The sequence below is a fragment of the Desmodus rotundus genome, chromosome 10 (genome assembly GCF_022682495.2).
Source record: "Desmodus rotundus isolate HL8 chromosome 10, HLdesRot8A.1, whole genome shotgun sequence".
Taxonomy (NCBI): domain Eukaryota; kingdom Metazoa; phylum Chordata; class Mammalia; order Chiroptera; family Phyllostomidae; genus Desmodus; species Desmodus rotundus.
Window position 1 is genome coordinate 27,730,595 of NC_071396.1, and position 26,204 is coordinate 27,756,798.

Below are 26,204 nucleotides of genomic sequence, written 5' to 3' on the forward strand. Positions count from 1 at the left end.
TCTGCCCTTTCCCGCTAATTATCCTCCTGCCCAGGCCCAGGGTCTGAGCCCCTGGATTCTTAGAGAGCAGGCCCTCCGTGTTCACTGGTTCATCACTACCCATGTGCTAGGTAGCTGAACCGGTGCCACCACGCACTCCACACCCTCCCCGAGGCCACTTGGCAGTCACCTGAGCCTCGGGAATTTGCATTTCTCTCCTCCCCAAGGCAGATCCTGCGATTATAGGATCCATTACCTTCCACTGGGTTTCACTTCTTGCTTAAGGCGGCAGCTTTTTCAGCTTGCCAGATTTTTTTTTCCCCACCAAGAGTGAGTTTACATTGGTAAGTACTTCAGACCTTAAAAGACAGTCTGTTCTGTCCCCAGGGCCTTGGGTTCTGTTTGGCATCCTGTGTGAAAATCGGCCTTGACCTCTGCAGTTTCGTAGAAGAAAGTACGGGGTGTCCCCACCCCACCCCGACCTCACTGCCCTGCAGGCAAAACGAGGTTCCCTTGGTAACCATTTTTCTATGCTGGATGTTCAGAGAACCCGCAGTTGAGAATCAAAGGTTACATCATAGAAAATATCGCTATCTGGGATTTCTGATGAACAATAGAGCCCTAATATTAAAAAAGTATATTGTTCCAAAGTAGAGATGGAAGATTAGACTCAGAAGAAAGAGTAAGACAGAAAAAGCTGGAATTGTGTCTTCTAAAGAGGGAAAACTGAGTGCCCCCGCCCCCCGAACCCCCTCCTGTGTTGGAAGAAGGGAGGGGGGGGGAGGCCAGGAGTAGCTTCCTGTTTCTGCCCAAATCCACATGAGAAAATAGCCCAGAGCGGAAGGCCCAGTGGGGAAGGACCAGGGGAAGCTCATCAGAACCTGCAGGGAGGCTGGCTGAGGGGAGGAAGCTCCTGGTCCCCTACATTGCTCCCAGGGATGCCTCCCACCCACTCTGTGAACCACCCAGGCCTGTTCCGGCCCCTCCCCAAGTATGAAACCTGTGAAGCCCAGGAGAGGAAGGGGCAGCCCTTTCCCACAAGCTTGGGTAGTTAACACAGTTTTCCTTCTTGGTACCTTCTGGAGAACGGCATGCCAGAGCTGGCTCGGAGACAAGTGGGAGTTTCAGTTCGTTCCTGAGCTGGCATTTTGGAAAGGCACCCTTGGGGCTGAAGGGCAAGTTCCGTGACCGAACCTCTGTGTGCTTCGCTGCCTTCGGGCACTGGGGTCCTGGGCTCCAGCAGCCGCTCCTGGGGTGTGCAGGGACCAAATGCCTTCTGAAGGAACCTGGCGGATTGAGGGTGTTCGTTGGTGACCAGCTGGTGCTGGGAAGATCAGGGACAGGGGTCACAGTGCCCTCCAGCGAGTCTGCAGGCAGTCAATCACCTGGGGTCTCTCTCTCAAATAGGGAGGCGACCACCACGGCAGACTCCCTGTCTCACACGGGGCGCCTGGGAAGCCTGTCTGTCTCCCAGTTTTTTTAAGTTGCGGTTTCATGTATTTATTTTTAGTGAGAAAGTAATGGAGAGAAACATCAATGTGTGGTAGCCTCTTGTGCGCCCCCAGCTGGGCACCTGGCCCACAACCTGGGCATGTGCCCCAACCGGGAATCGAACCTGTGGCCTTTCCATTTGCCAGTCAACACTGAGCCACACCGGTCAGGACCGTGTCTCTGTGTTTTGAGACCCCCATGAGATAATGGAGGGAAGACACCATCGTACACAAGGGTGTGAAAGTGGTCAATGTCTTCCCTGCACCTTGGCCTCAGCTTAGGGCCAGGTTCCTCTGGGTGGGCGGTCCAGCCATCTGAGGACAGAGCCTCCCTGGACTGGCCCCCCACCCCCAGCCCCCACCCCTTTCAGGCTCCCTTGTGTTCTGACCCCGAGTCTCCCACTGCAGGTTGCTGGACCATTCCAACGAAGGGTTTTCAAACTGGGAGTTCATGACCGTGCACTGCTGGGGAGAAAAGGCCGAGGGGGAATGGACCTTGGAAATCCAAGACATGCCGTCCCAGGTCCGCCACCCGGAGAAACAAGGTCAGAGGCGCTGGGGATTTCGCGACTTTCCTATTTCAACCCTTTCGTCAACTCTAGGACTTTAATTTCACTCTGGTGTCTGCAGTCTTTTTTTTTTAATGAAGGTAAAATGTGCGTAGTACAAATCTCACCGTTTTCATCATTTTAAGGTCCATTCGCCAGGTCCTGCGATCGTCACCACTATCTCATTCCAGAACTTTCTCATCATGCCAGAGGGATCCCTTGTACCCAATAAACAATCACTGGTCACTCTGCAGCCCCTCCCAGCCCCTGGGAGGCCCTGATCCAGTCTTTCTCAATGGATTTGCCTTCTCTGGACATTTTACGTGAATGGAATCATACACTAGGCTTAGCATAACGTTTCCGCGGTTCACCCGTGGGGTAGTGCACATCCACACTCCATTCCTTCTTACAACTGAGCCCCCTTCCTCTGTGTTCCGAACTGCACCGGCTTGCTCTCCCACCCGCCGGCCGACGTCTGGGGCGTTTCTCCCTCACGGCCGTTTTGAGCATCCATCCGTGTACATGTTCTGTGGACGTGTGTCCCATTCTCTCAGCTGCGTGCCTTCGAACAGAATGGCTGGGCCACGTGGTCATTCTGTGCTTAACTCTCGGAGACGCCGTTGGGCTGTTTTCCACAGTGGCTGCGCCGTCAGGCACTCCTGCTGGCAGCAGAGGAGGATTTTAATCTCATGACATCCTCATCGACCCTTGTTTTCTTTCCATTTTCCGTAGCCACCCTACTGGTGTGGAGTGGTGTCTCATTGGGGTTTGGGTCCGCATTTCGCTGATGACTAAAGATGCTGAGAATCTTTCATCATCCAGAATTCTTCTTTGGAGGAATGTCTACTGAAGTCTCTTTGCCCATTTGAAAATTGGGTTGTCCTGTCTTTTCATGTTGAATCGTATGAGTTTTTTAAAATATTCTGGGTACTAGGTCATTACCAGAAAAGGCACTTTTAACTTTTTTTCTCCCATTCTGTGGGTTTGATACAAGGGATGCTGTCTAGGGCTGGCCCTGAATTAAGTCCCGAACAGGCCGGTGCCCATCCGTGGACATGGCTGGAATCTGGGCCTGTGGCTGGTTGAGACAGGAATAGAATAGACATCTGGTAGCTGCCAGCTCCGACCTTCCGTGACTTATCGGAATTTGAGGGACTGGGCCATGGTCTTCGACGTTGTCACAGAGCCGACACCTCCCTGCAGCACTTTCTGAAGGAGGGTGGCTTGTGCAAGCTGTGCCCTGCGGAGAGCCATCGCCCCTGAGGTGGTCTTTGCAGAAACAAGTGTAGGCAGATGGCGAGGATGGCTCCCTCCCTCTGGGCTGGCACATATGGGCATTAGCACTTCCTCCCCGAGCACAAGATGGAGTCAGTTTGGTTCTGTCAGCGCTGAGGGAAGGAGGCAGGAAGAGAACAGTGAGAACTCTCTGACTTTCGAAGCAGGGCAGCCTGGTGCTGTCTGTTGGGGCCCTCAGCCTGGGAAGGTGGCCCTCGATGACCAAGGTGACCTCTAACCCCAGCAATCTGGAACCCAGGAGCAAGGAGTCCTGGGCGTGGCCCTTCTGGTGCAGTTGGTGCAGAGGGTGGGGTAAATCCCACTGGTCACTGCCGGCCTTCGTGCCGGAACAACGCAGCGTCCAGAGAGAGAGCAGCGCTGAGAAGTCTCCAAGGGGGTTCTGAGAACCAGAGGGTGGGTGTGGGAGACACTCACATCTCTGCAACGTAACTGCTTAAAAAAAAAAAGCCCACCCAGTTCCAGTCGTGTGCAGAACACAATACCTCAAAATCTCGGATAAGACCCGGGGTTTATTAAGTACCTCAGGCCGCGGAGCAATCTGCTAGCTCAAACAATACTTGTCTCTGCCACACTGCACCTGGTTTAGGTCATCTTTTTAAAACTTACAAAAAAAATACTGAATCGTCCATTAGTCATCTATTTTCCTCTTCGGTTCCTGGGCCAGCGGAAAGGGGTGTCTTTTTCTCCCAGTGTCTCTGTCCTCTGTCCTCCGGGGGACAAGTTAGGGATGGAACCGAGGGCAAACCGTGCTTCACCGCGTTGGATTTCCAAGTGGCTCTCGCCAGCACATCGCGGTGATTGTGTAGGTAAAGGACTGTCCTTTGGGCAGTATGAGTGAACCGCAAAGGAGGTGCGTTCAATGTAGAACCAAGACTCAGACCTTACAATGGCTCTGCATCTGCCACCCCGTCTTTATCCCAACTGAGCCATCCCCCCTCTAAGAAGAGCTTCGGTCCCATTACTGGATGGCATTGTCTTTTTTTTTTTTTTTTAAGGATTTTATTTATTTTTAGAGAGAGGGGAAGGGAGAGAGAAAGAGAGGGAGAGAAACATCAGTGTATGGTTGCCTCTTGTGCGCCCCCTACTGGGGACCTGGCCCACAACCCGGGCATGTGCCCTGACTGGGAATCGAACTGGTGACCCTTTGGTTTGCAGGCTGGTGCTCAATCCACTGAGCTACACCAGCCAGGGCTGGATGGTGATGTCTTCATTCATTACTTTACTTCTTTCTTTCCAAGGCCCACTCACAGGTGTGAAGGGCTAATTGCCATGGGCTTCACCGCTTATTTCATACATCAAATGATTTTTCTGACTACGTGTTGCTAATCAGTAAGCAGTTATCATTGAATTCTCAGTATGTTAAAAAGTCATTTTTCCAAGAGGGGAAAATTAAAAAAATAATATTTTGTATTAGAATAGTCCAATACACAGGCCAACACCTTCTCAGACATCTGTAACTTCTCAACTCCCTGTAGTTACATGATCTCAAACAGGGTTCTATACTGTGTTATAGCCTTAATATATAAAGAGTGCTTATAAATCACTAAGAAATGTGAAAAGCACCCTGCTAGAAAAATAGGCAAAAGGCCTGTAAAGGCTATTCATACAGAAAACATAAATAACCAAGACACAAAAGAAACGTAATTTTTGTAGTAATCACAGAAAATATAGCTTAAAACACCAGGTAAGTATGATAGCAAGACAACAAGCAGAACTTCCCGGGGCCGCAAAACCAATGCTTGGGCGAGAAGAACATGAATGTAGAGGTAGTCAGGCCTGGCTCCCAGTACTGGCTCCACCGGTGATTACCTGGGAGACCTTGTGCACTGGGAGCACTGGATGGGAGTGAACATCCCTGGCACAGCCTGGCACATAGTAGGTTGTCATGGAAGCCCAGGTTTCTCATCCCCGCTCTTCTTACCCACCCGCTGCCAGTGTCGGCTCCAACCATAGTATTGAAGAACTGGTCCACTTTCCCTCCGGGAACGTCCCAGCCCCGAGGTGACCGGTAGAGAGCCTTGGAGGAAGCTTAAATGGGCTGTGACTCTGGAGAACACAGAACACTGGAAGCAGCAGAATCCAGGGTTGCTCCGCTCAGGGCGAGCTAGATTGCTATCTCTTCAATGGACTGAAATGGAAAACTCTCTCAAGTCTTGACCTCACAGGCATATGTCTGTTCTCTCTTCCTCTTGCACAACATCTGCTCGCAAACCAAAGAAACAAAGAATCGCTAGCCAACCTCTGGGTTTGGAAATGCCGTGAGAAGGGTCGTACGCTGACCTGCACTGGCCTTTCAAGGGCTTTTGTGTACATGCAGGTGTGTCCCGGGGCCACAGCCACTGAAGTTCCCACACGTCTCGGTTTTCTCTGGAGCTCAGCCCAGCACACCTGAGTCCACCCGCTCCCTTCTGTGGAATCCCATCTTTGAGTTGCTGTTTCCCACGAACCTGAACGTTGAGGCTGGGGCAAGTTCAAAGAGGCCCGGGGCAGAACTTACCAGAGCTTGCGGGGCAAACGCTAAGGGTGCAGATTAGTGATGAAGGTCAGACCCGAACCACATGCAGGTCACCTGGACCGGGAAGAGGAAGTGGCTGTGGGAAGGTGGGTGGTGAGGGAGGACCAGGTCACCACGTACATTAGAGTGGGGACACGGGGTTAAGACCTTAGGTGACCCTGGAGCAGAGCGTCCTGGACGTGGGGACTGAGTTCCCCCTGGGCCACTGTCTGGCCTGGGCACGGAACGTCTCCTAGTCTTTCTGCACATGACTGATGGGAGTAATAGTATCTACACCGTAGGCCTGGGTGAGGTTCAGAAGTTGGGAGGTTTTCTACGAACAAACCCTTGATGAGGATTCCAAAAAGTTTCAAGATTATGATCAGGGACAGGAACCCATCTGACGTGTCATTTCTCTACCAAATTCTGCATTTCTGCCTTAAACAACTAAATCGTGTCTCACTAAGGTGCTATAATCACTTGAATAGAAGACTAAGAAATGATGATGATGATGATGATGATGAAGCTCAGGGAATTAGGTCCTTTCCAAAGAGTACTTACAACAGTTCAGTGAGCTGGTTCAGTGATTGCGTTTCACTCCATAAATATCCATAGGTAGCTCCCAGACAGGTTCCGTGCCCCGCCCTTGGGCCTCACCTGTTCCCACGCAGGTAGGAGCAGCGCGACCCCAGGGGGAGCCAAACCCAGGGCAGGCCAGCAGAACTTGGGAAGCCTGTGGCTTTTCTCTCCAATTCCAGTGACACGAGCCCTTCTCAGCCTCCCCGGCATCTAGCTGTCTTGGCCGGGCAGGGGGCGGGGGATGGGGGTGGAGGGCAGGTAACATAACCCAGAAGTACACCAGGGTCTTGCCTAATGACAGACAGGAGGTAAAGCTCACACCCTTTCTGATAGACAGTCCCCACAGGCCCTGTTTGGAAAATGTCCCCTGGCCAAGCACACTATTGTTTTGTTCTGAAGCTTGGCCAGCTCGATATTCATCTCCCCCTTCTTTCTGTCCCGGGGCAGCACCTCCCAATAAAGCCTCAAGGCATGGGCTTTGCCTTGAGCCTCATTGTCCAGGGAGCCGAGGCCACAGGGCGTGTCCAGGTGGCAGACTGACCACGAGCTTCGATAACCTCTGTGTAACATTGTAGAGCGACAGATAAGCTGGTCCAGTGTGACTTCACCACTGACAAGCAAAGGTTGCCTTTGGAAGTGCAGGACTTTGAACTTGGGGAAGGGAGTAGTCGTAGAGTCATTGAATGAATGAATGAATGAATGAATGAATGGGTGCACCACCAAGAACCTTGTTTAAATCAGGAGCATGTATAACTTTAGGCAACCCCGTTTTCAGCTTTGCGTACTCAGTAAAACGTTTAATTATCGGTTCAAAGCAGGAGAAATTAGTCTCTCCCGGGTGACTGCTTTTCTTCCCTGTTTCATGATAAAAAGTTCTGTGATTTCCTGATTTCCTTTCAGCCTCTCTTCCCTATATTTTTTTCTTCCTAGAAGCGTGGCTGTTCTCATCGTATTGTTAGCTTTATTGGCCTCTTTTGTTGACCTCTGACTGGAGTCAATCTTCATTTCCCAGTGAAAGTTGACGTGTTGCTGCATTCCGTGGCTCAGTCTGTCTCGCCCTGGTGGCTGGAAAGGAAGTCAGGTGTAAAGCCTGCACCTTCTCTGCCGGCTTCCCTGCAGCGAGTGAACGTGGAGCCTCGCTCCCTCTTCCCTGGAGACAGAACTGAGAGCTCAGTGAGGTTTCCAGTCCGCATGCACACGCTTCCCGAAAGTTCCTTTCTGAACCTTCTTTGCTTCCGCATTTCTCAGTGTCTCATCCCACTGGACTCTGTGCCTCCCTTCGATTCTTGCGAGGGACCATTATAGCGACTCTCTTCCCCAAAGTCTTCTAGTTGAAGAGAAAAAGCCCAGCGTCCCCACTCACCCAGGTCCAGGCTCAAGGTCCCTGTGTGGGTGATGCACAGCATTATTCCCTCGGTTCTGTGTCTCTTGAATGGGAATGCAAGAAAATGGTAAAATAAAATCCGAAATGTGAATGAAAATGAAAAGTAAAAGGATACGGCCCCTGGCTGGGGGCTCAGTTGGTTGGAGGGTTGTCCCGTACACCAAACGGTTGTGGGTTCGATTTCTGGACAGAGGGCGTACAGGAGGCAAGCAACTGGTGTTTGCCTCTCACATCAATCTTTCTCTCTCTTCCTTTCTCTCTAAAATCGATGAACATCCCCTTGGGTGAGGATACCAGAAAAAAAAAGGATTTGGAAAAAGGGAGAATTCTCCCGAAACCCCTTCTCAGGTTGACTTTATTACTTTCAGAAACACGTCACGATCAGAAATATATCTACATTTCCATGTCTTTCCCCCCGACACTTTACAGAGCTCCATCCCTGCCACAGACATCACTTCGCATTTCTGCTCCTTGCATATCAAGCACTTTTTAACGTCATTGTGTATTCTTCGTAAGCAGCATTTTATATCTGTTTTATAATACATTGCCAAGGAGAAATGCCATCTTTATTTAAGCATCCCTCTACCGTTGGACATGTAGATTGCTTTCTGGCTTCTTTTGTGGTTATAAATAGACAGCTTAATGCCAAAAGCCCTCTCCTAAATTTCAAATTATTTCCCTGGGATCGTTCACCAGAAGTCAAATTACCGGGACAAATCATAGGTGGAAACCACAAAAACATCTGCTTTTGATACATGTGACCAATTTGCTTTTCAAAACAGTTGAACCCATTTACGGTCTCACGAGGTGTGGGTTGGCATGTTCATTCACCAGGTCCGTGGGAGAAAACTCATTTTTCCCCTTAATTTGTGTTGTGATAACCAGTAAAGAGGGTGAACACTTTTCCAAGTGTTTGTCTATAAACCATGTTTTCCCTTTTGAAAATCGCCCTTTCCTTTTTTGTGCTCAGACATCTGTGTTGCTGCTATTAAGCGAATAATCATTCTAAGTAAAATACAGATGTAATAACCCTTTCTGTGTCAGAGCTCCTGTGAATATTATTTTGATCTGCTATTTGACTTATATTTTTTATTTTATTTTTTTTAAGATTGTAGTTATTTATTTTTAGAGGGAGGGAAAGGGAGGGAGAAAGAGAGGGAGAGAAACATCAGTGTGTGGTTGCCTCCTGCATGCCCCCTACTGGGGACCTGGCCCACAACCCAGGCATATGTCCTGCCTGGGAATGGAACCTGTGACCCTTTGGTTCACAGGCCAGCACTCAGTCCATTGAGCCACACCAGCCAGGGCTGACTTTTATTTTTAAAAGATAATCTTAAATCTCCCCTTCCGAGTTTTGATCATTTGTCTCCCAGCTTATGATTAGATTTTCTTTATAACCTGCTTGATTATTTTCTAGTACAAGGTTAATATTTTTTTTCTAAATTGCTAACAAATTACCCCAAAACAAAGACAACATGGAAATGTTAAAAGATGTGGTGGACTTCTGTGTCTGGCAATGGGAAGACCAGGAACAGAACAACTAGCAGAAACAGACCGCAAAAGAAGTTGTTAAAAATATGTCCGATTATATCGATAGTTTTCATAAAGGTCAGTAGACGCATTGCGTTGATTAGAAGACAAAGAGTGTCATATTAGGTTTTTGCAAAATATCTTTCCTGTTGTGCCAGGCGTATGTTATGCATGCACCAGACGCCATCTTTACTCTCCTCTGCCTCCCTCTGCCTCAAAGGGGCTGATCCCCGAAGATGTCTTTCCTGTGGCTTATGGTTGAGTTCAGCCAAGATCTCCAGCAGGAGCTGCCGAGCATCCCGCCGTGCCCCCAAGGGCTTAACACCCTTTCTCTTCCTCTCTCCCGGGAACTCCTCCGCCCACTGCGCTTCCCGGGGCTCTGCCCACAGCTTCGTAAACAGTCCCTGCACTTCACCCTCCTTAAGGACCCTACTTTAATTACCCTACTTCCTGCTGGGACTGACCCATGGAAGTACATCCAAGAGTGATATTTAAAGAGAAGAAAACGGAAAAGTTAATAATCAAGTGGATGGGAAAAGAGACACCAGGCAAATACCCACCAAGAGAAATCTGGTATCATTATATTAACGTCAGACACACAGAAATGTCATGGGGAAGCTCATTCCTAGAGCTAAAGAGGGTCACTGCATATTTGATGAAAGATTTGGTTCAATTTTTTTTTAAAGAGTTTATTTATTTTTTAGAGAGAACAGAAAGGAGGGAGAAAGAGAGAAACATGCATGTGTGGTTGCCTCTCACACGCCCCCTACTGGGGACCTGGCCCACAATGCAGGCATGTGCCCTGACTGGGAATGGAACCTGTGACCCTTTGGTTCATAGGCCAGCACTCAATCCACTGAGCCACACGAGCCAGGGTGATTTGGTTCAGTTTTAACGTGACCTCCAAACGTGTAAGGCAAAAACTTGTTGACACAAGACAGACACACACATAAGGTGGACGATTTAGTGTACCTGAAATATAATGGACGGATAAAACAGCAAAAATCAGGAAGACTGGGAGGTTTGCGTAAAGCAGTTGACAGGTTAGCTGCAATGTGGCTGTTGGAACTCTGCACCCAACAACTGAAGAATAAACACATTTCCCTTTCAAGCGCAAATGAAAATCGGCCGCCTGGCAGGATACTTGGCGAGATTCCAGGTATTTTGAAGGATTGTGGCATACAAACCTTGCTCTCTAGCATACCACTTAAGAAATCAAAATTTTAAAAGATAAGTAGAAAAGGCTCATGCACTTCTAAATAGCTCATGTGTCCAAGGAGAAAAAAAATCATAATTTAAGCTAGGAAATAGAAGTGGATGGTGATAAAAATACTGCGTATCCAGCCAGCCCTGACATGTGTGGCTCCATTGGTTGGAGCCCTGTCCCGTAAACCGAAGGTTGTGGGTTCGATTCCCAGTCAAGAGCACATGTTTAGGTTGCGGGTTTGGTCCCCAGTCAGGGTGCATATGGGAGGCAACTAATTGATGTTTCAACACTTCCCCCCAAATAAACCCTGGAGCTTAAGATTACTAGGTCATTTTTATGGCATTGAAAATACCATCTTTTTAAAAAAAATTTAAGTTTATTGGGGTGATATTGGTTGATAACATTACATCAGTTGCCACGTATACCTCTATAATAATATAATACATCACCCGTATAAAAGTCAAGTTTCCCTCAGTTGCCATGAATTTGACCCCTTTACCCTCCTCATCCTTCCCCCACTTCCACTCCGGTCACCACTGTACTGTTGTCTGTGTCTCTGAGTGTTCATTTCTTTGTTTTGCTTGTTCTTTTGTTGCTTTCTGTTTTATACCCCACACGAGTAAAGTCATATGTAAAGTCATCTTCTTTTTATTCCACCTGATTTATTTCGCTTAGCATGATACTCTTTCAAGATCCACCCATGTTGTCGCAAACGGCAGGATTCCATCCTTGCTTACGGCTGAGTAATATTCCACTGTGTATGTCTACCGCATCTTCTTTATCCAGTCGTCCATCGGAGGGCCCTTAGGTTGTCCCCATGTCATGGCTACAGTAAATAATGCTGCAGTGAACGTAAGTACAGATATCCTCATGAATAAAGGTTTTCAGATTTTTTCAGGTAGTTGCCCAGAACAGGGGTTGCTGGATCATGCCACAGATTTTTTGAGGAAACTCCACACTGTTTTCCAAAGGAGCTGCGCAAGTTTACATTCCCATGAGCAGTTTGTGATGGTTCCCTTTTCTCCAACACCTGCTGTGAAATTACCATCTTTAATGGGCTTTGTGCCTGCAAGATGATAGGGAAGATTCTCCCATCTCCCCTGTTTTATTCATTTTAATTTATTGATTTGAGAGAGAGAGAGAGAAACATGTGTCTGTTGCTCCACTCATTGATGCACTCATTGGTTGCTTCTTGTATGTGCCCTGACTGGGGATCGAACCCCCAACCTTAGTGTATCTGGACGATGCTGTAACCAACTGAGCCACCTCACCCAGCCAGGGCCCCTGGCTTACGATTGGCTCTGAGGATGTGTGTGTGCCCCTGTGTGTACGTGCACATGTATGGGGGCTGGGCACACACCTGTGTGTACGCTTCCTGTCCTTTCCAGGCCATTCCTACATACCCTTTATCTTCCTCCCACTTGATCGTCATTTTTAACGTGCATTTTTAACTATGTGTTAAATTTATTGAGTAAAGGTTGGCATTTCTATGTGTGTATATGTATACAGTATTTCGTGTAACAGCTTCATTGAAATACAGCTCACATACTATAAAACTCACTCTTTTAAAGTGTTCTTGTCTAGTTTTATATGTTTATACGTAAACAGAGCCTTTTTTTATTCCTGCCACTCAAACCCCTGCGTTCAACTTTGTAAACTTTGTGACTCAGGTTCACTGAGCTTCAGAAGGAAAATCCTCCACCAGAGATTAGACTAAAACAGATTTCTTGATTTTTCTAGGCCTCCTCTCTTTATTGTGTTTCGTCTAAAGAATTTCTCCCTGCTGTCTGAAGTATGGAGGTGGGGGAGGATTAATAAATACTTTATTGTGAATAACTTCTCTAATTGCCAAAGGCTTCTAAAAGTGTTAGATCAGAGTTTTTAATCTAATGGGACCCTTCCCCCCATTCTATCGGCTGTCTCTAATTGCAAATCCCCCTCTGGGATTTTTTTTTTTAAGATTTAATTTATTTATCTTTAGAGAGAGGAGAAGGGAGGGCGAAAGAGAGGGAGAGAAACATCAATTCATTGCCTCTCATGCTGGGAAGCCGGGCCTGCAACCCAGGCTGGTGCCGCGATCGGGGATCGAACCGGTGACTTTCCCTTTGTGGGATGACGCCTAACCCACTGAGCTACACCAGCCAGGGCCTGCTCCAGGGTTTTTCATGTTTCATTCAAAATGCCAGAGAATGAAGAAGCTTCATGCCTGCTGGGCCTTTCCTATGGGCAAATTCATCCTTAATGCTCGTTTTGCCTTTGAGTGACAGGCATATTCCTGTTTATCCATCATGAATTCAGTTCACTGAGGGGAACGCTGCTTTGAAGATAGTGCGTGACGCTAAATCCATTCTTGGCAGCCCCGCAAGGGCTTAGCCATGGATTCCCCACCCAGCCTGTCCCGGGTCGCAGTTGCCGGGGCCTTGCTGGTGACCCCTGGAGGCAGAGTCCTGGTGGGGCCGTCCTGAGTACAGGCTCAGGAGTCTGTGGCAAGAAAGCCGAAGAGTTTGGGTGGGGACCCCTTTTAAGAGCCCCCTCCTCCTGGAAGTGAAGGAATTATTGGTTGAGTTTTTGTAAGGAAAACGTGAACGGGCGTGCCGCGTGGCTGGAATAATAAATAACACACGTTTGTCAAATGCTTGGCCCAAAGTAGACGGACCTTCTGAGATCCTCGTGCTTTTGCCCTGGCTGGGTGGCTCAGTGGGTTGGAGCGTCGTGGTCACGGCACGTGCTTGGGTTGCGGGTTGGATCCCTGGTTGGCGCGTGTTTGGGAGACAGCTGATCGATGTTTCTCTCTGTCTCTCTCCCTCTCTCTCTAAAATCCATAAACACATCCTCGGGTGACGATTATAAAAATAAAAATAAACTCCTCCTGCCTCTGATAGCAGTTCTGCTCAGTGGGGGCTCGGGCCCGGGTCCGGGGCAGCTCTGAATGTGTTCTGTCCTCATCCATCTCGATTTTTCCACACCCGCCAGTGTCGCCTCCCCAGAGCAAGCGCGAGCTGTGCCTCCACCTCCCTGGTATCCGATCCTTCCGGCGCCTCTCAGCCGGGACTGCGGGTCGGGGCGGGTGTGAAGTGAGGTGCCTGTTAGATGTTATTCACGCTGAGGAACAGCACCTGTATGCCTGTCACTGTGCCCAACGTCTTACTCTCAGTAAGTCATTAATGCCCCAAACAACTCAGTAAGGTCAGTGCTGTTAGTACCATCCCCCCTGTATGGACGAGGAAGCTGAAGGTCAGAGAGATGAAGTCATCACCCAAGGTCACACAGCTGGTAGGCGGCTGAGCCTGGAGTCAAGTGCAGGTCGTGTACCTCCAGGGTCCTTGCCGTGCTCGTTGGGCCAGGTCCCTCCTTGTGTGACCACAGTCGCAGCACTGTTTATAATGCAAATGTTTGCAAACAACCTCAGTGCCCCTCCATAGGGGACAGTTAGGTAGATGATACCACCTCTCTGATGCAGTGATGGGAAGCTCTCCCAGATGCATTGTCGGCGGGAGAAGCAAGAATGCCGCGTGCATTATTGAAGGAGACAGGGCTGGGTATGTGTCCCTACTCGCTTGGGTAAGAAGAAAATTCCCCAGGGAAGGATGCATGAGACACGGGTCACCGGGTTGCCTGTGGGGAGAGAAGTGGTGGCCAGGGCGCTGGGCTGGGGGCAGACTTCCCTGTATTCCCTTTACTTACTCACTTTTGAGCCATTTATATTTATTGTTTATTCCAAAATAGAAATCAGAGTACCACAGCTTTTTTTTTAATCCTCACCTGAGGATATGTTTTTATTGATTTGAGAGAGAGAGAGAGCAAGCAATGGGATCAAACCTGAAACCTAGGTATGTGCCCTGCCCGGGAATTGAACCCACACATTGTGGTGCACAGGACGATACACCAACCAACCAAGCCACCCAATCAGGACCTGAGTACTACAGGTTTTTAGTGTTTTTTTTTTCCTTGACCAATACAAGCACTTTGTTCATAGCTTTTATAAATTAAACACATTTTCTAAAAAATGTATGTGTGTGAAAGGTAATGTATGCTATGGGTTTTGTAAATAAAAATGAAGTCTGTCTTCCCTCCTGAATTCCTGCCTCCCCTTCAGTCCCCTCTTTCTGGTTTCTTGGAATTTGTTTTTCCCCAGGTTTATTGAGCTGTAATTGACATATGGCACTGAATAGTGTTTTTTTTTTTTAAGGTTTTATTTATTTATTTTTAGAGAGAGGGGAAGGGAGGGAGGAGAGAGAAACATCCATATGTGGTTGCCTCTTGAGCGCCCCCTACTGGGGACCTGGCCCGCAACCCAGGCATGTGCCCTGACTGGGAATGGAACCTACGACCCTTTGGTTCGCAGGCCAGTGCTCAATCCACTGAGCCACACCAGCCAGTGTGGCATTGAATAGTTTTAAGGAGTACAGTGTAACAACTTGATTTCATGTATGTGGTGAAATGTGTAACACAATTAGTTGAGTGATATCTGTCATCTCAGACACATACACACACACACAAAAAAAGAAAAAAAAGTTATTTTTCCTTCCTATGAGAACTCTTAGCATCTACAATTTTGGTTTCTTGGCGTTCTTTCTGCTCTTTCTTCCTCCAGACGGGGTGCATGCTAATCCTCAGCTTGGAGCAGCCCCTCTGGTTTGTCCTGCCAAAACTACATTCAAAAATAAGAATCCAATTTTAGCCACTGAGCCTTGGGTGGGGGTTTTCGGCGACATCATAGAAGCCTGAAATAAATCTCAACTCCAATTATAGCTCATAGAGCGCTTGGTTCCTCTCGCGTAGCCATCGCGCTCCCGCCTTAATTACGGTCCGTCGCTTGGTTGTTAAGATGCCCAGATTCCGTGGTGGGTTTGAAATGTAGCTTCATGTGACCCTGGGGGATGGAGAATGGATGGTGATTCCTGACCAGGGACTGTGACGCTGCGCCTGTGCCCGTGGGAACTGCTTCCTGTACCGCATCGTTACCTGTGCAGCCTCTGCGAGTAATGTGTTAGGGGAATGGCCTCAGAGCAGTGAAAAGAAGCCTTCAGAAGGATGCATCCTAGGAGGTAGCAGGCTCAGGAGTGTTTTTTCAAATTCACGGACCTACGTCCTCCAGTGCTTGATCCAGCAGCCAGGAGAGGCCTGGGCTGTCCAGGGCCTGACTTAGGGAGGTTTGGGGGCTGCAGGCATTTGGGACCACGGACTTGGCATTGGCCAGGGCCATGGTTAAGAAGAAATAGTGCCACTACGTGCCACATTGGGTAACAAAATCACCATCAAACATCGTTTAGAGCAGCATCCGCGTGCTGCCTGGTGAGCTACAGGCCAGTGATGCCTCTGTCCTCCCGGGACCCCACTAGGACAGCAAGGACGACAGCTCACGGCTGACGGGGCATGTGGACAAGCAGGAGCCCCCTGTGCTGGGACTTGAGAGCCAGAGAGATTCCCGGAAATGGAAGAAAAAGTGGTTATACTAGCAGAGTTGCCTATGTTGCAAAAATAGAATGTAGACAGATAGTGAAAGACAGAGGGCCTGCCATTCAGAGCAAAGAAGCGCGGTAGCGGGAGCAGAGGGGATTATAGCAACACAGAGAGCAAATAAGCAGGGCACGGGTCCCCCTTTGCCTAAAGCAGGCGGTCCAACCTTTGGGCATCTCTGGGCCACACTGGAAGGAGAAGAGTTGTCTTGGGCCGCACATTAAATACTTGTGACACGTAATCACAAAAAAGCACCTCCTAATGTTTTAAGTAAATTTACAATGTTGTGCTGGGCTGCATTCACAGCCATCGTGGGCTGCATGCAGCCCGCGGGCCACAGGTTGGACAAACCCAGGTAAAGCATTCGGATGGGCAAGGCGCCCACGATGGGAAGTGAAGAGGAAGCCGGGAAAATTCCCAACCAACACAGATGTGAAGCTGGCAAAGTCACCGTCCCCAGTGTGGGTCGTGGTGGTGTCACAAGCGGCCATGGGGGTGGCTATCAGCTGGTGTGACCGGGTTTGGTGATGGCCCAGTTGTGAAGAAACCAAGGGAGGCTGGAGTGGCAGTGAGTCCACCAGCACGAACAGTGTGTCCTCGGGCAGGTCACGCTAGGCCTGAGCCCCTTCATTTGTCTGAGGATGACAGCAGTGACCTCCCCAACATGGCCCCACTGTCACCAATGCTGGTGGCACTGCAAGAAGAACGGGAGACCCAGGCCCGTGGCCTGCAGTGGATCCAGCCCATCGGCACATCCGACCCTGCTCCTCAGGCTCTTTATAAAACATCTGGGTGTTGCCTGGAAGTTGCAGGCCAGGTTTTCCAGTTCTCTGCACACCTGAGAAGACCTAACAGCATGCATGCCATCCATCCCATGTGGAAGCTGGTGGTGGGGCACAGTCCTTGCTGTCTGCCTCTTCCCACCCCTCCCGGGACCCCCTTTATGGCCAGTGCTCTCCCATCAGCCACCACCCTCTCCACACTGATCCCTCATTTCCCCCAAACCCCGCTGCCATTGATGGGATGCCCTGCACCCAGCCTCTGTGCACATCTGGGCTGCACTGCCACTGCCATTGCACCAAACATCCCCACTTGCCCAGGCTAGCTGTGAAGGAAGGAGCCCGAGACCAGTCTTTCTGTGATCCAGGCTTAAGGACTAAAATAGCAGGACTGCTCGGGGTAGCCCAGTTGTCATATGTGGAGGCACATGGGGAAGAGGTTGTTGTTGCTGGTGGTAGGGGTGGGGGCCATTGAGGGGGCTACAGTGAGACTCCTGGGCAGAGAACATGGCCTGGGCAGTAGGTGTATCCCGGGTCCTTGAGTGACGAGGGAGTGAATGCGGGGACCACATAGCCTTGCTGGGGTACAGGGACTTGGGGGCCTGAGCGGGGCAGTGCCTGGCACCTCTGTGAGTGGCAGAAGCCTGTGGCCAGGCCGAGGGGCCAGTTTCTTGACTCTGGGGGCTGGATGCCTTGCAGGGAAGTTGAAAGAATGGAGCCTCATCCTGTACGGCACGGCGGAGCACCCGTATAACACCTTCACCTCCCACCAGTCGCGCTCCCGGATGCTAGAGCTGTCCACCCCGGACCTGGTGCCACCCAAGGCCTCCCTGTCGCCGTCCCAGGCCGAAGCTCCCGAGGACGAAGAGGACTACACAGGTAAGGGGCCTGAATCCCGGGGACACAGCTTGCCAGCCTCTGCGAGTTCTGGTTTCCCACCGTGGCTCTTAAAATATGGGGCCGCTCCTGGCTGACGGTGGGGGTTAGAACTGTACGTTTCTCTCTGTCCCGGAAGTCGTAATCACGAGGCCAATTTCCATTCACACAGCTCCTCCCTCTCACGGCCGTCCTAATACTTTACAGACCAGTAAGTATGCTTCAGACTAGTAAGTATCTCCCACCTTCGCAGGCCGGGAAATCGAGGTTCTCTATGCCCAACCAGAACTGGGGCTTGTCCTGTGCTCAGTGAGACTCCTTCGGTGGTACCCCATGTTCTTCCAGGGAGTCCCATCTCATGTCTCAGCTAACAGGGGGCCCAGATGGTTGGGTCAAACACGCTAGGCAAGGAGCTGGCCTGGAGATCTTGACTGGCCTCAAAGGCTTCGATAAAGACTCAGGATTGGGTCTCCAGTCCTTATGTCAGTGGATTGGAATGCTACATGAAAGGGCCTCTGTAAAGGGGCCCCATTGCAGGTCCTTTCTGCCCAGCTGTACCACTCATTGCCCTGGCTCTGGGCCTCCAGCTCCCTCGGCCGAGACAGCTGCGGAGGGGAAAGGGCTTCAGAGGATGCCCGTCGTGATCAGCACGTTATGTAGAAAGCTGTTCCTTCCCTCCTTGAACCATCCCACAGAGGTGTGTGAGAAACTGAGTGTTTCTGGTTGGGCACATGCTGCTTAGCTAAATATTCTGGCTCCGTGATAAATGATGGGTGCTATACAAGACCACGGATGCTTGGAGTGATGTAATAGCTTCCGGGGGAGAAGAACGGGAACAGTGGAGCATTCCGCCCGTACAGCTCAAGCATAAATTATGGTCGATGCCATTTTACATGTCCTCTACCTTTCCTTTAAAATGGGCCATTGAATTATGTATGGGCTAATCTGCTCTGTCTCCCCCGGTGATTTATAAACCATAGCAAGATTCAGTAATTATTAATAAATGACTGGGTTTTTTGCCCCCTTAAATCTGCTACTGACTCTAACCTTACTGTCCTGGAACCTCACTGTAAGACTGGCCTGCAGCCCGGAACCCCCGATAGCTCGCTCTTTCTGAAGTGTGGTCCACACGGATGGGGCGAGGCAGGGGGCGGGACTCTGTGGGATTAAGGTGTGGTTCCGATGCTCTGGGAGTCCCGGGGCAAGTGGGGCAGGTGGGCCAATAACACCTAGAAGAGCTGGAGAGGATGCCACGTGGAAGGCAAAGGGAGAGGGCTTTGAGATGGAAGGAGTAGGAGAGGGGAAAAGGGAGAAGAGGAAGAGGCAAGAGAGAAGGGGAAGGGGGAGGAGGGAGAGGAAGAGAAGAAGGGTAGGAGGAGGAAGCAGCCACTTTAGATCCAAGGCACGGTCAAGAGGCTTACGGGTTGGAGCATCTCTGAGGTGCCCCTTGGGGAAGCATCTCCGTCTCAGACAAACCCAGGGAGAAAGGGAGGGTCAGGGGTTCTTTTGAAGTGGGACGATGATTCTTAACAACTTTCTGCAGAGCTCAGCACAGAGGCGACGGGGGTGGAGGCAGGAGCTTGCAGGGGTGACTGAGTGAGGGAGCAAGGAGGCCTTCTAGAGAGTGCAGAGAGCTGGTCCTGGGCAGAGGGGGCATGGTGGTGATGGGCGCAGTTCCAGAGTGTGGCAGCAGGGGGCGCCTGAGATGGCGAGGGGAGCCCAGCCACCCACAAAGGTAAGGATCCCAGCACAGTAGTGGGCAAGAGTCTGCCAAGAGGGTCGGGGTTCCTAGGGGGGTGCCAGATGCCTCGCCAGAGCCAGCAGGAGAGCTCCCCAGGGGCAGGAACAGCGTGAGGCGGGCAGGCAGCGGTTGGCATCTCAGCCAACACGGCTCCCTGAGCACTGGGCAGAGGGGACGGTCAGTTATTCTCTGGGCCGAGGAGGGCGGAAGGCCAAGGTCATGATGGAGTGTGAGGTTCCTGAAGTAAAAGATGTAAAACTCCAGCCGAGGGGCGTGCTACTAAGGGGCGGGGAGGCCCCAGGGGTCCAGCAACAGCCACAGTGGGCCGGGCAAGGTGCCAGGGAGCCCCCAGTGGCCATGAGGCTGAAGGTGCAGAGCTTGGTGGTGAAGGCCAGGCTGCTGGGGCAGAGATATCTGGTGGCTGACGAGCACCTGTCGTCACCAAGAGCACCTGGCGTGGCTATGCATGAAGCCACCCCAGCGGCTCCCCAGGCCACCACTTGAAGAGCCGCCTTCAGCAGGTCTGTGGAGTGACGTGGTGCAGAGTGGGCAAGGGGGTGAGGATGGTGCAGGAAATGGGCAGGTAGGTGCTCAGGCTGCTGAAGAGAGTGGCTGTGAGGGAAGGACAGAGTTGCCCTGAGAGCGCAGGCAGCCTGGGCTCCAGGAAATGAGTCGTGGGCCGAGGATGGCTCGGGACGTGTGGTCAGCCCCACGGGACTGTGAGGGGCGCCGAGGGCCCGTGCAGCCTCTGCCTGGAGACATCCAGGACAGCCCGGCAGGGACAGGGGCTTGATTCATAAGACACACGAGCTCTCCCCTGACGGTTTAAAGTCAGAAACCTGACGTCGCCTGCGGAGGTCACGAGCCATCAAGAAAGAGACTAGACCTGTCACAAGAGGGGCCTCTGATCCTTGTTGGCACCTCCTGTCTGCAGTCAGCCCCCAACCCCTGTGTCCATCCCCCACACCCCCTCAGGCCTGGTAGTGTCACCTGACTGTCCAGTGCCCTCTGCTGGGAGGGCATGAATGGCGAAAAACACAGGGAAACTCACAAAATCCCCGTTCCTTCAGAAGCTGCTCTGAGCAGGAAGGACAAGCCGTGGAGAACCCCCAAGCTGCTTTCCAACCCTCGAGTGTGTGCACTTCCTTTCTCCCGGATCTGCAGCACAAATGATGCAGGCAGTTCCCACATCAGCCCATGTCCGTGCCTACGGAGGGGTGTCAGCTGTCAGCCGGCAGGTTCTGCTGTGTTTGGAGCCTTGGGAAGTTAGGGGGCCCGTGGGTCTGTGAGACATCTGCACGCTGGGTGAAGAGAGAGGAAAAGGAGATGGGAGGACAAATCGCCGCACGAACAACATACGCTGGCCCAAAGAATGAGCTGCAGTGAAGCACGGGGATTCTTAGGCGCAGTGAGAGATGGATGGGGCTGGGGCGGCCATCCAGGTGGGTTTGAATCAGAAGGCTTCACGGAAGAGTTGAGGTCCTGATACTGGGCTGTGGGAGATAATTCATGTTGAGAGCCGTGCTTACAGACGTTTGGCTAAGCATCCTCGGAGTCTTACTGGCCTGTCCCGTGTTGCGGGGGGCGGCAGGACACAGCTGCTCACCTATAGATGCCCTGTGAGTGTTCTCCTGCTGTAGCTGCTGGGTGCACCTCGGCCTTGTGCGGGCTCCCCTTGGCGTCCCTGACTGACCTCTCCACTGCAGAGAGGCTCCAGCAGGGAGCGGGAGGGAGTAAAGTCCACACATGTGAACCAGCCACTGCAGGCCTGTCCCCAGAGCCAACCTGTCCTGGGACATTCTAGAATATTCTAGAATGCGGGGGTGGGGAGGACACCTGTGCTTTCCCAGTTTCCACCCACTCTCCTTTCATCCCTTCTCTCACCCTCGTGCAGCTGCTCTGGGGCTTTTTATTGGCCGCCTCCCTGTGACCACCGCCTGCGCAGGTGCTGGGAATATGGCAGTGGATGTTCTAGACCGAATCCTGCCTTCCTTCTCCCCTGCCGGCCAAGAGGAGCGAAATGGTCTCTCTCCTCCCTGTCCCCCCACATCTCCTTAAGATTGAGGACAATTAACTTTATCAAGCGAGGCTGACCTGGAGAAGTCACTTGGGAAAAGGCGGCGTGTCTGCAAGGCCATGCCGGCCGGCGGACGGGCTGGGAAGGCCGGAGCCCGGTAGCTAAGTGTGGGCGCTTTCGGCACACACCGCGCGGGGAGGCGGGATTCTTGAGGACAGCGCCCTGAGTGGGCAGGGCTGACATGGACAGAATCGAGTCAAATGAGACTTGACTTCAACAGCAAACAGTCTGGAGCTGGGGAAGGAGTGGGAGGTGGGGGGGGTGCGGGGGCTCAGGGATGTGCTTCGAGCTTTGGACGTGGCGGGCCTGCAGGGCCGTACACTGGGCCGCTCCAGCTCCCTTCCCTTCCCGCCCCAGACCGGGAGGCGCAGCCTAGCACATCCCCCGGGGGACAAACGCCGCTGTTCGCAGTGGGACCCACGTATGAAAACTCTGGAAATAGCAACAACATCAAACCTTCGGGGAGGGAAGCAAAATAAACCAGCCTGACACTGGGAAGGTCTGAAGGCCCTTTGGAGGGGAATGAAGGGGGCTTTGTGCTGCTCAGCAAAGACCCATTGTGGGTGGCAGAGAATGGGGACTTTTGTCTTCCCTTCCCGTCCCCATGAAATGCTGGAGGCCGGCAAATCACCTCCTCTTTGCTTCTGAACTCACTCCCACCCCCTCCAATAACGAAAACCTTACAGAAGGTTTTTTTTTTCTTCCTTTCTAAAGACTCAGAAGCCTTCCTAGTGGTCCACGGGACCTTCCCTGCGTGGGCGGGCTTTCCTGAGCCATTTCTGAGGGGAGGAGGGTTGGGCCAGGGATAAGATGGGGCACTCCCACCACGGTGGTCATGTGTGTCAGGCGGGGGAGGAGGACACAAGTGGATGGACACGCCCCACCCCAGCCTGAGGCTGAACGTGACCCACGTCTCAGACTAGGCTGTGGTCTGTGTCATACCCAGAGCGAGACCTCCAGAAGGGTGAGGCCTTCTTGTGTTTGTTAGGCTCCCTGTGTCCTGAGACAAGACACAGGGCCCCTGGAGTTCAACTGGGGGTGGGGGGATGTAGGGGACTGCTGAGGGCATGAGGGAGGGAAGCCAAAATCGGGTCTGCAGAGAGGGGCCGTCCCTGTCCACCCCAAGCCCCAGAACCCGGGGTCCTGAGCCCATGGAAACCCGTCTTGTCGCCACCCCGGTCCTTGCTGCTTATTTACCGTGGGGTCATCACCGTGCGTCAGCAGCTGCCCCCATGCCCTCCCCCCCCACCGACGTTGCTTCATCCAGGGGCCGCACTGAGAAGGTGGTTCCCTGCCTCGCTGTCCCCATCTCGGCTTCTCTTCTTGTGTCTCTCACAGAGTCTCTCTTGGCACAGGTCTGGGTCCCCACCCGCCGCTGGCCCTCCTGCCTCGGCTGCCCCTGTCTGGAGCCTCAGACCCTGTGACACCCACCCGGCCAGGGTCACCGCTCCCCTGTGGCCGATGCCTGTGGGGGTGGATGCCCAGGCCTGTGGTCCAGCCGTCCAGATGCACAGGGTCCCCCCACCCTCAGCCTGCACTCTAGGGAAGCTCCTCCTGACCCCAACACGGGGTCCCGGGGACAGGGTGTCACTGAGGAAGTGCCCGGGTGGCTGAAAGGAAGTGCTTGTTTCTTTAAGGTGCATGCCATCCAGAGTGTGGGAACAAGGGCTGCGAGGGCCCCGGTGCAGACCAGTGCTTGAACTGTGTCCACTTCAGCCTGGGGAGCGCCAAGACCGGCAGGTAACGAGCTGGGGCGTCGCGCTGCATGGTGGCGCCCGCCCCCCCCCCCCCGCACACTGCAGGGCCGGTGTGGGGGGCTCCTGATCTGAACTGTGTCCGGAGCCCCGCACACCTGGCACCCCTCCTGAGGGATTCACGGGATGCCCCACAAAGGAAACCCCACTCACTGAGGTTCGCCACTTTGGCATTCCACCAGTTTTTCCGTAATTGGTTTTGTGCTCATCACAGAAGTAACTTGTGTCCCTGACAGAGAGACCAGAAGCTGTGGCATCGTGGTATCTGTGTGTAGAAGCTTTTTCTGTCCATGTCGTTAAACTGAAATGGGTCTTGTTGAGCATCCCAAGGCTGACCACTTGGGAACCAGAGACTGATGCCATTTTAGGGGCTGATACTGTTCTTCTTCTTCTTTTTTTTTTTTTTAAGACTTTACTTATTTATTTTTATAGAGAGGGGAAGGGAGGGAGAGAGGGAAACATTGATGTGTGGGTTGCCTCTCTCACTCCCCCTGCTGGGGACCTGGCCCACAACGCAGGCATGTGCCCTGACTGGGAATCGAACCGGCCACCCTTTGATTCGCAGGCTGGCACTCAATCCACTGAGCCACAGCAGCCAGGGCAGGATACTATTCTAAAAGTCAGCGCTGTGGGCCTCGCATGGGGAGCTCCTGTCCCTGAGTGCCCAGGCAGGTGTATGGCCGTGCACTGGGGGCAGGGGTTCAGACCTGACTCTCAGCTGCCCTAGGGGTCCCAGACACAGCCACACACCCACCCCCAATCGCGCGCCCCGCACTGTGCAAACGCAGCCCTGCGGCAGACTTGGCTCACTGCCCAGGAGGCCCACTGCGGGAGGACACGGGGTGGGTGGGGGGAGGGCTATTGCTGGAGCTGAAGGTTCCAAAATTCACTGCCTCCCCAGGGCAACTTGGAAAGCAAAGGATTCCCAGGCTGTCATCCTGGGGCCCTTGGGAACCTCCCAACTGTTTAGTGAGACAAAGGGCACCAGTTGTTTAACCTTCACCCCTGGGGCCTTTGTTCCTGGGAGGCTGGCGAGGCCTTGGCGTCCTTGGCCTGACCTTGGCTGGGTGCCTGGGCTGCTAATGCTGAGCTGAGTAGAGATGCCAGGCTTGGCCGAGTTGGAAAGATCCTCTCTGCCCCCTCTCCCCCAGGAAGTGCGTAAGCGAGTGCCCCTTGGGCTACTTCGGGGACCCAGCGGGGAGACGCTGCCGTAGGTGCCACCGGGGCTGTGAGACCTGCACAGGCAAGAGCCCGCTCCAGTGCCTGTCCTGCCGCCCCGGATTCTACCACCACCAGGAGATGAACGCCTGCGTGGTGCACTGCCCGGCCGGGCTTTACGCCTATGAGAGTAAGTGCACGTGGCCGGGCCCCTCCCTGGGCCGGGGTCCCCTCTCCCAGTTGAACGTTCCCTGCCCTCTGCTTCCTGTGCACTCCGTCCTGAGAAAGGATGCAGAACAGGGGAGGGGGAGAGGGAGAGGCCGTGATATCCGATGGAGCCTTCAGGCCTGTCAGTTAACAGCCAGTCACACACAGATGCGGCCAGAACGGTTCCAAGTGGTGCTGAAAGGAACCCCGTAGTTTGGGGCATCTCAGGTCCGCAAGTCCATGTCCATTGCTGTGGATGGGCAGAGAGGCGGCTCGGGCCGGTGGCTCTAGGATCAGTGGGATTTCAGACATGGAGAGGGGAAGGCCTCCGAGGTCGCCCTGCTGTGGGGTCCTGCGCTTCCTCCTCCAGGAAGGACCAGCCATGCCCTGCCCCGTGCATGGGCAGGGGTGGGGTGGAGGTGGGCAGGGGGCAGAGGGGATGCTGGGGAGCCGGCAGCAGCTTGGCTGTCAAAACTGGGTGGCAGGCCCTCCTAGGAAGAGTTCCTGAGCTAAAGTTGGGGTATAAGTGTGGACAGAAGGTTCGCGGTCCCTCATAAATGAAAAGTGGCGTGCTGGCCAGAAGGGACAGGTTAGTCTTTGGGGCGTACTTGCCGAACAGTGATCACCCACACCCCTTGGAGGGGCGTGGCGTTCCCCTGGTCTCACAGATGGGAAACAGAGCCGAGAGGGGGCGAAAGGCCCGCATCTAGTGATGGCACAGGGGGGCCTTGATCTCCGAGAAGGGAAGCCAGGTACCCTACCTTTCCAGCCAGCCCAGGGGGGTGGGTGGGGCCCAGGACCCACGCCAGTGTTTCACCAGCTCGGCCTCCCCGGGGAAGAGGCAAAGAGCGGGTTTGGGTTACATCCACCGAGGATCGTTCTCAAACACGTTGGAAGAAGCCGCCGTTTTGTTGCTGCTGACCGTGCAGGTCGCAGGCCCCCTGTGGGCCCGCTGCTGTCCCAGCACCGAGGTGACTCCGTGGACAAGGAGCCAGGGAGTCCTGAAAGGCAAACAAAGCCAGAGAATTAGCCAGACTCCAGAAAGGAAACCAGTTGTCATCTGAAATGCACTTTGTGGCCTTTGTGACACCTTCCTGAGCTGCCACCAGACCTGTTCTTGGGGTGGAGGCTCCTTCAGCCCCACCCAGGTCCCAAGGCACGAAGCAGCCGCCTTCGGTGACCCCACATGTCCTCATGAGCCCCTGTGACGTGTGTAATGCCACCTGGGGGCCCCGAGGGAGAGGCAGGAGGTGTGGCAGGCAGACCTGAGCGTCCAGGCCCCGCACGCAGGTGGTGGCGATGAGGTGTCAGAGGGAATGACCTCGGTGATGACTTCGCCAGTGCAGGTGAGGGTGTGGTGACCCAGAATTTCCCCAGAGGCAGGACCGGTATCATAGATTGGTGTCTCTGCACAGCCACCAGGCCTTCGGTGGAGACCCCTGGAGGGGGCTACAGGGGAGGTGAGAGGCACCTTGGGCTCCAACCTGTCACAGGCATTGAGGTGCCCAAGTCACCTGCTCAGTCAGGCAAGAATTGGCTTCCGTCCTGTTGAACCCGAGCCTGTCACCCCTGGACGGGGAGGGCCCACCGAGGTGGTGTGAGGACTTTCCTTTACTCCCGAAGAAAAGAGGTGAGAGACCTGTCA

General features: G+C 52.8%; 1 protein-coding gene across 4 annotated transcripts in view; it reads left to right on the forward strand.

Annotated features, from left to right (window-relative positions):
* Positions 1-26,204, forward strand: part of PCSK6 (proprotein convertase subtilisin/kexin type 6) — a 131,631-nt gene that overhangs the window by 93,810 nt on the left and 11,617 nt on the right. For 3 of the 4 annotated variants that reach the window (XM_053912684.2, XM_053912685.2, XM_053912682.2), the window contains exons 13-17: positions 1,878-2,014; positions 17,446-17,625; positions 17,795-17,833; positions 23,078-23,180; positions 24,346-24,542. In XM_053912684.2, the coding sequence (XP_053768659.1) occupies positions 1,878-2,014; positions 17,446-17,625; positions 17,795-17,833; positions 23,078-23,180; positions 24,346-24,542 (656 nt within the window). The remainder of the gene's footprint in view (positions 1-1,877; positions 2,015-17,445; positions 17,626-17,794; positions 17,834-23,077; positions 23,181-24,345; positions 24,543-26,204) is intronic. The other variant, XM_053912683.2, reaches the window with a different exon arrangement.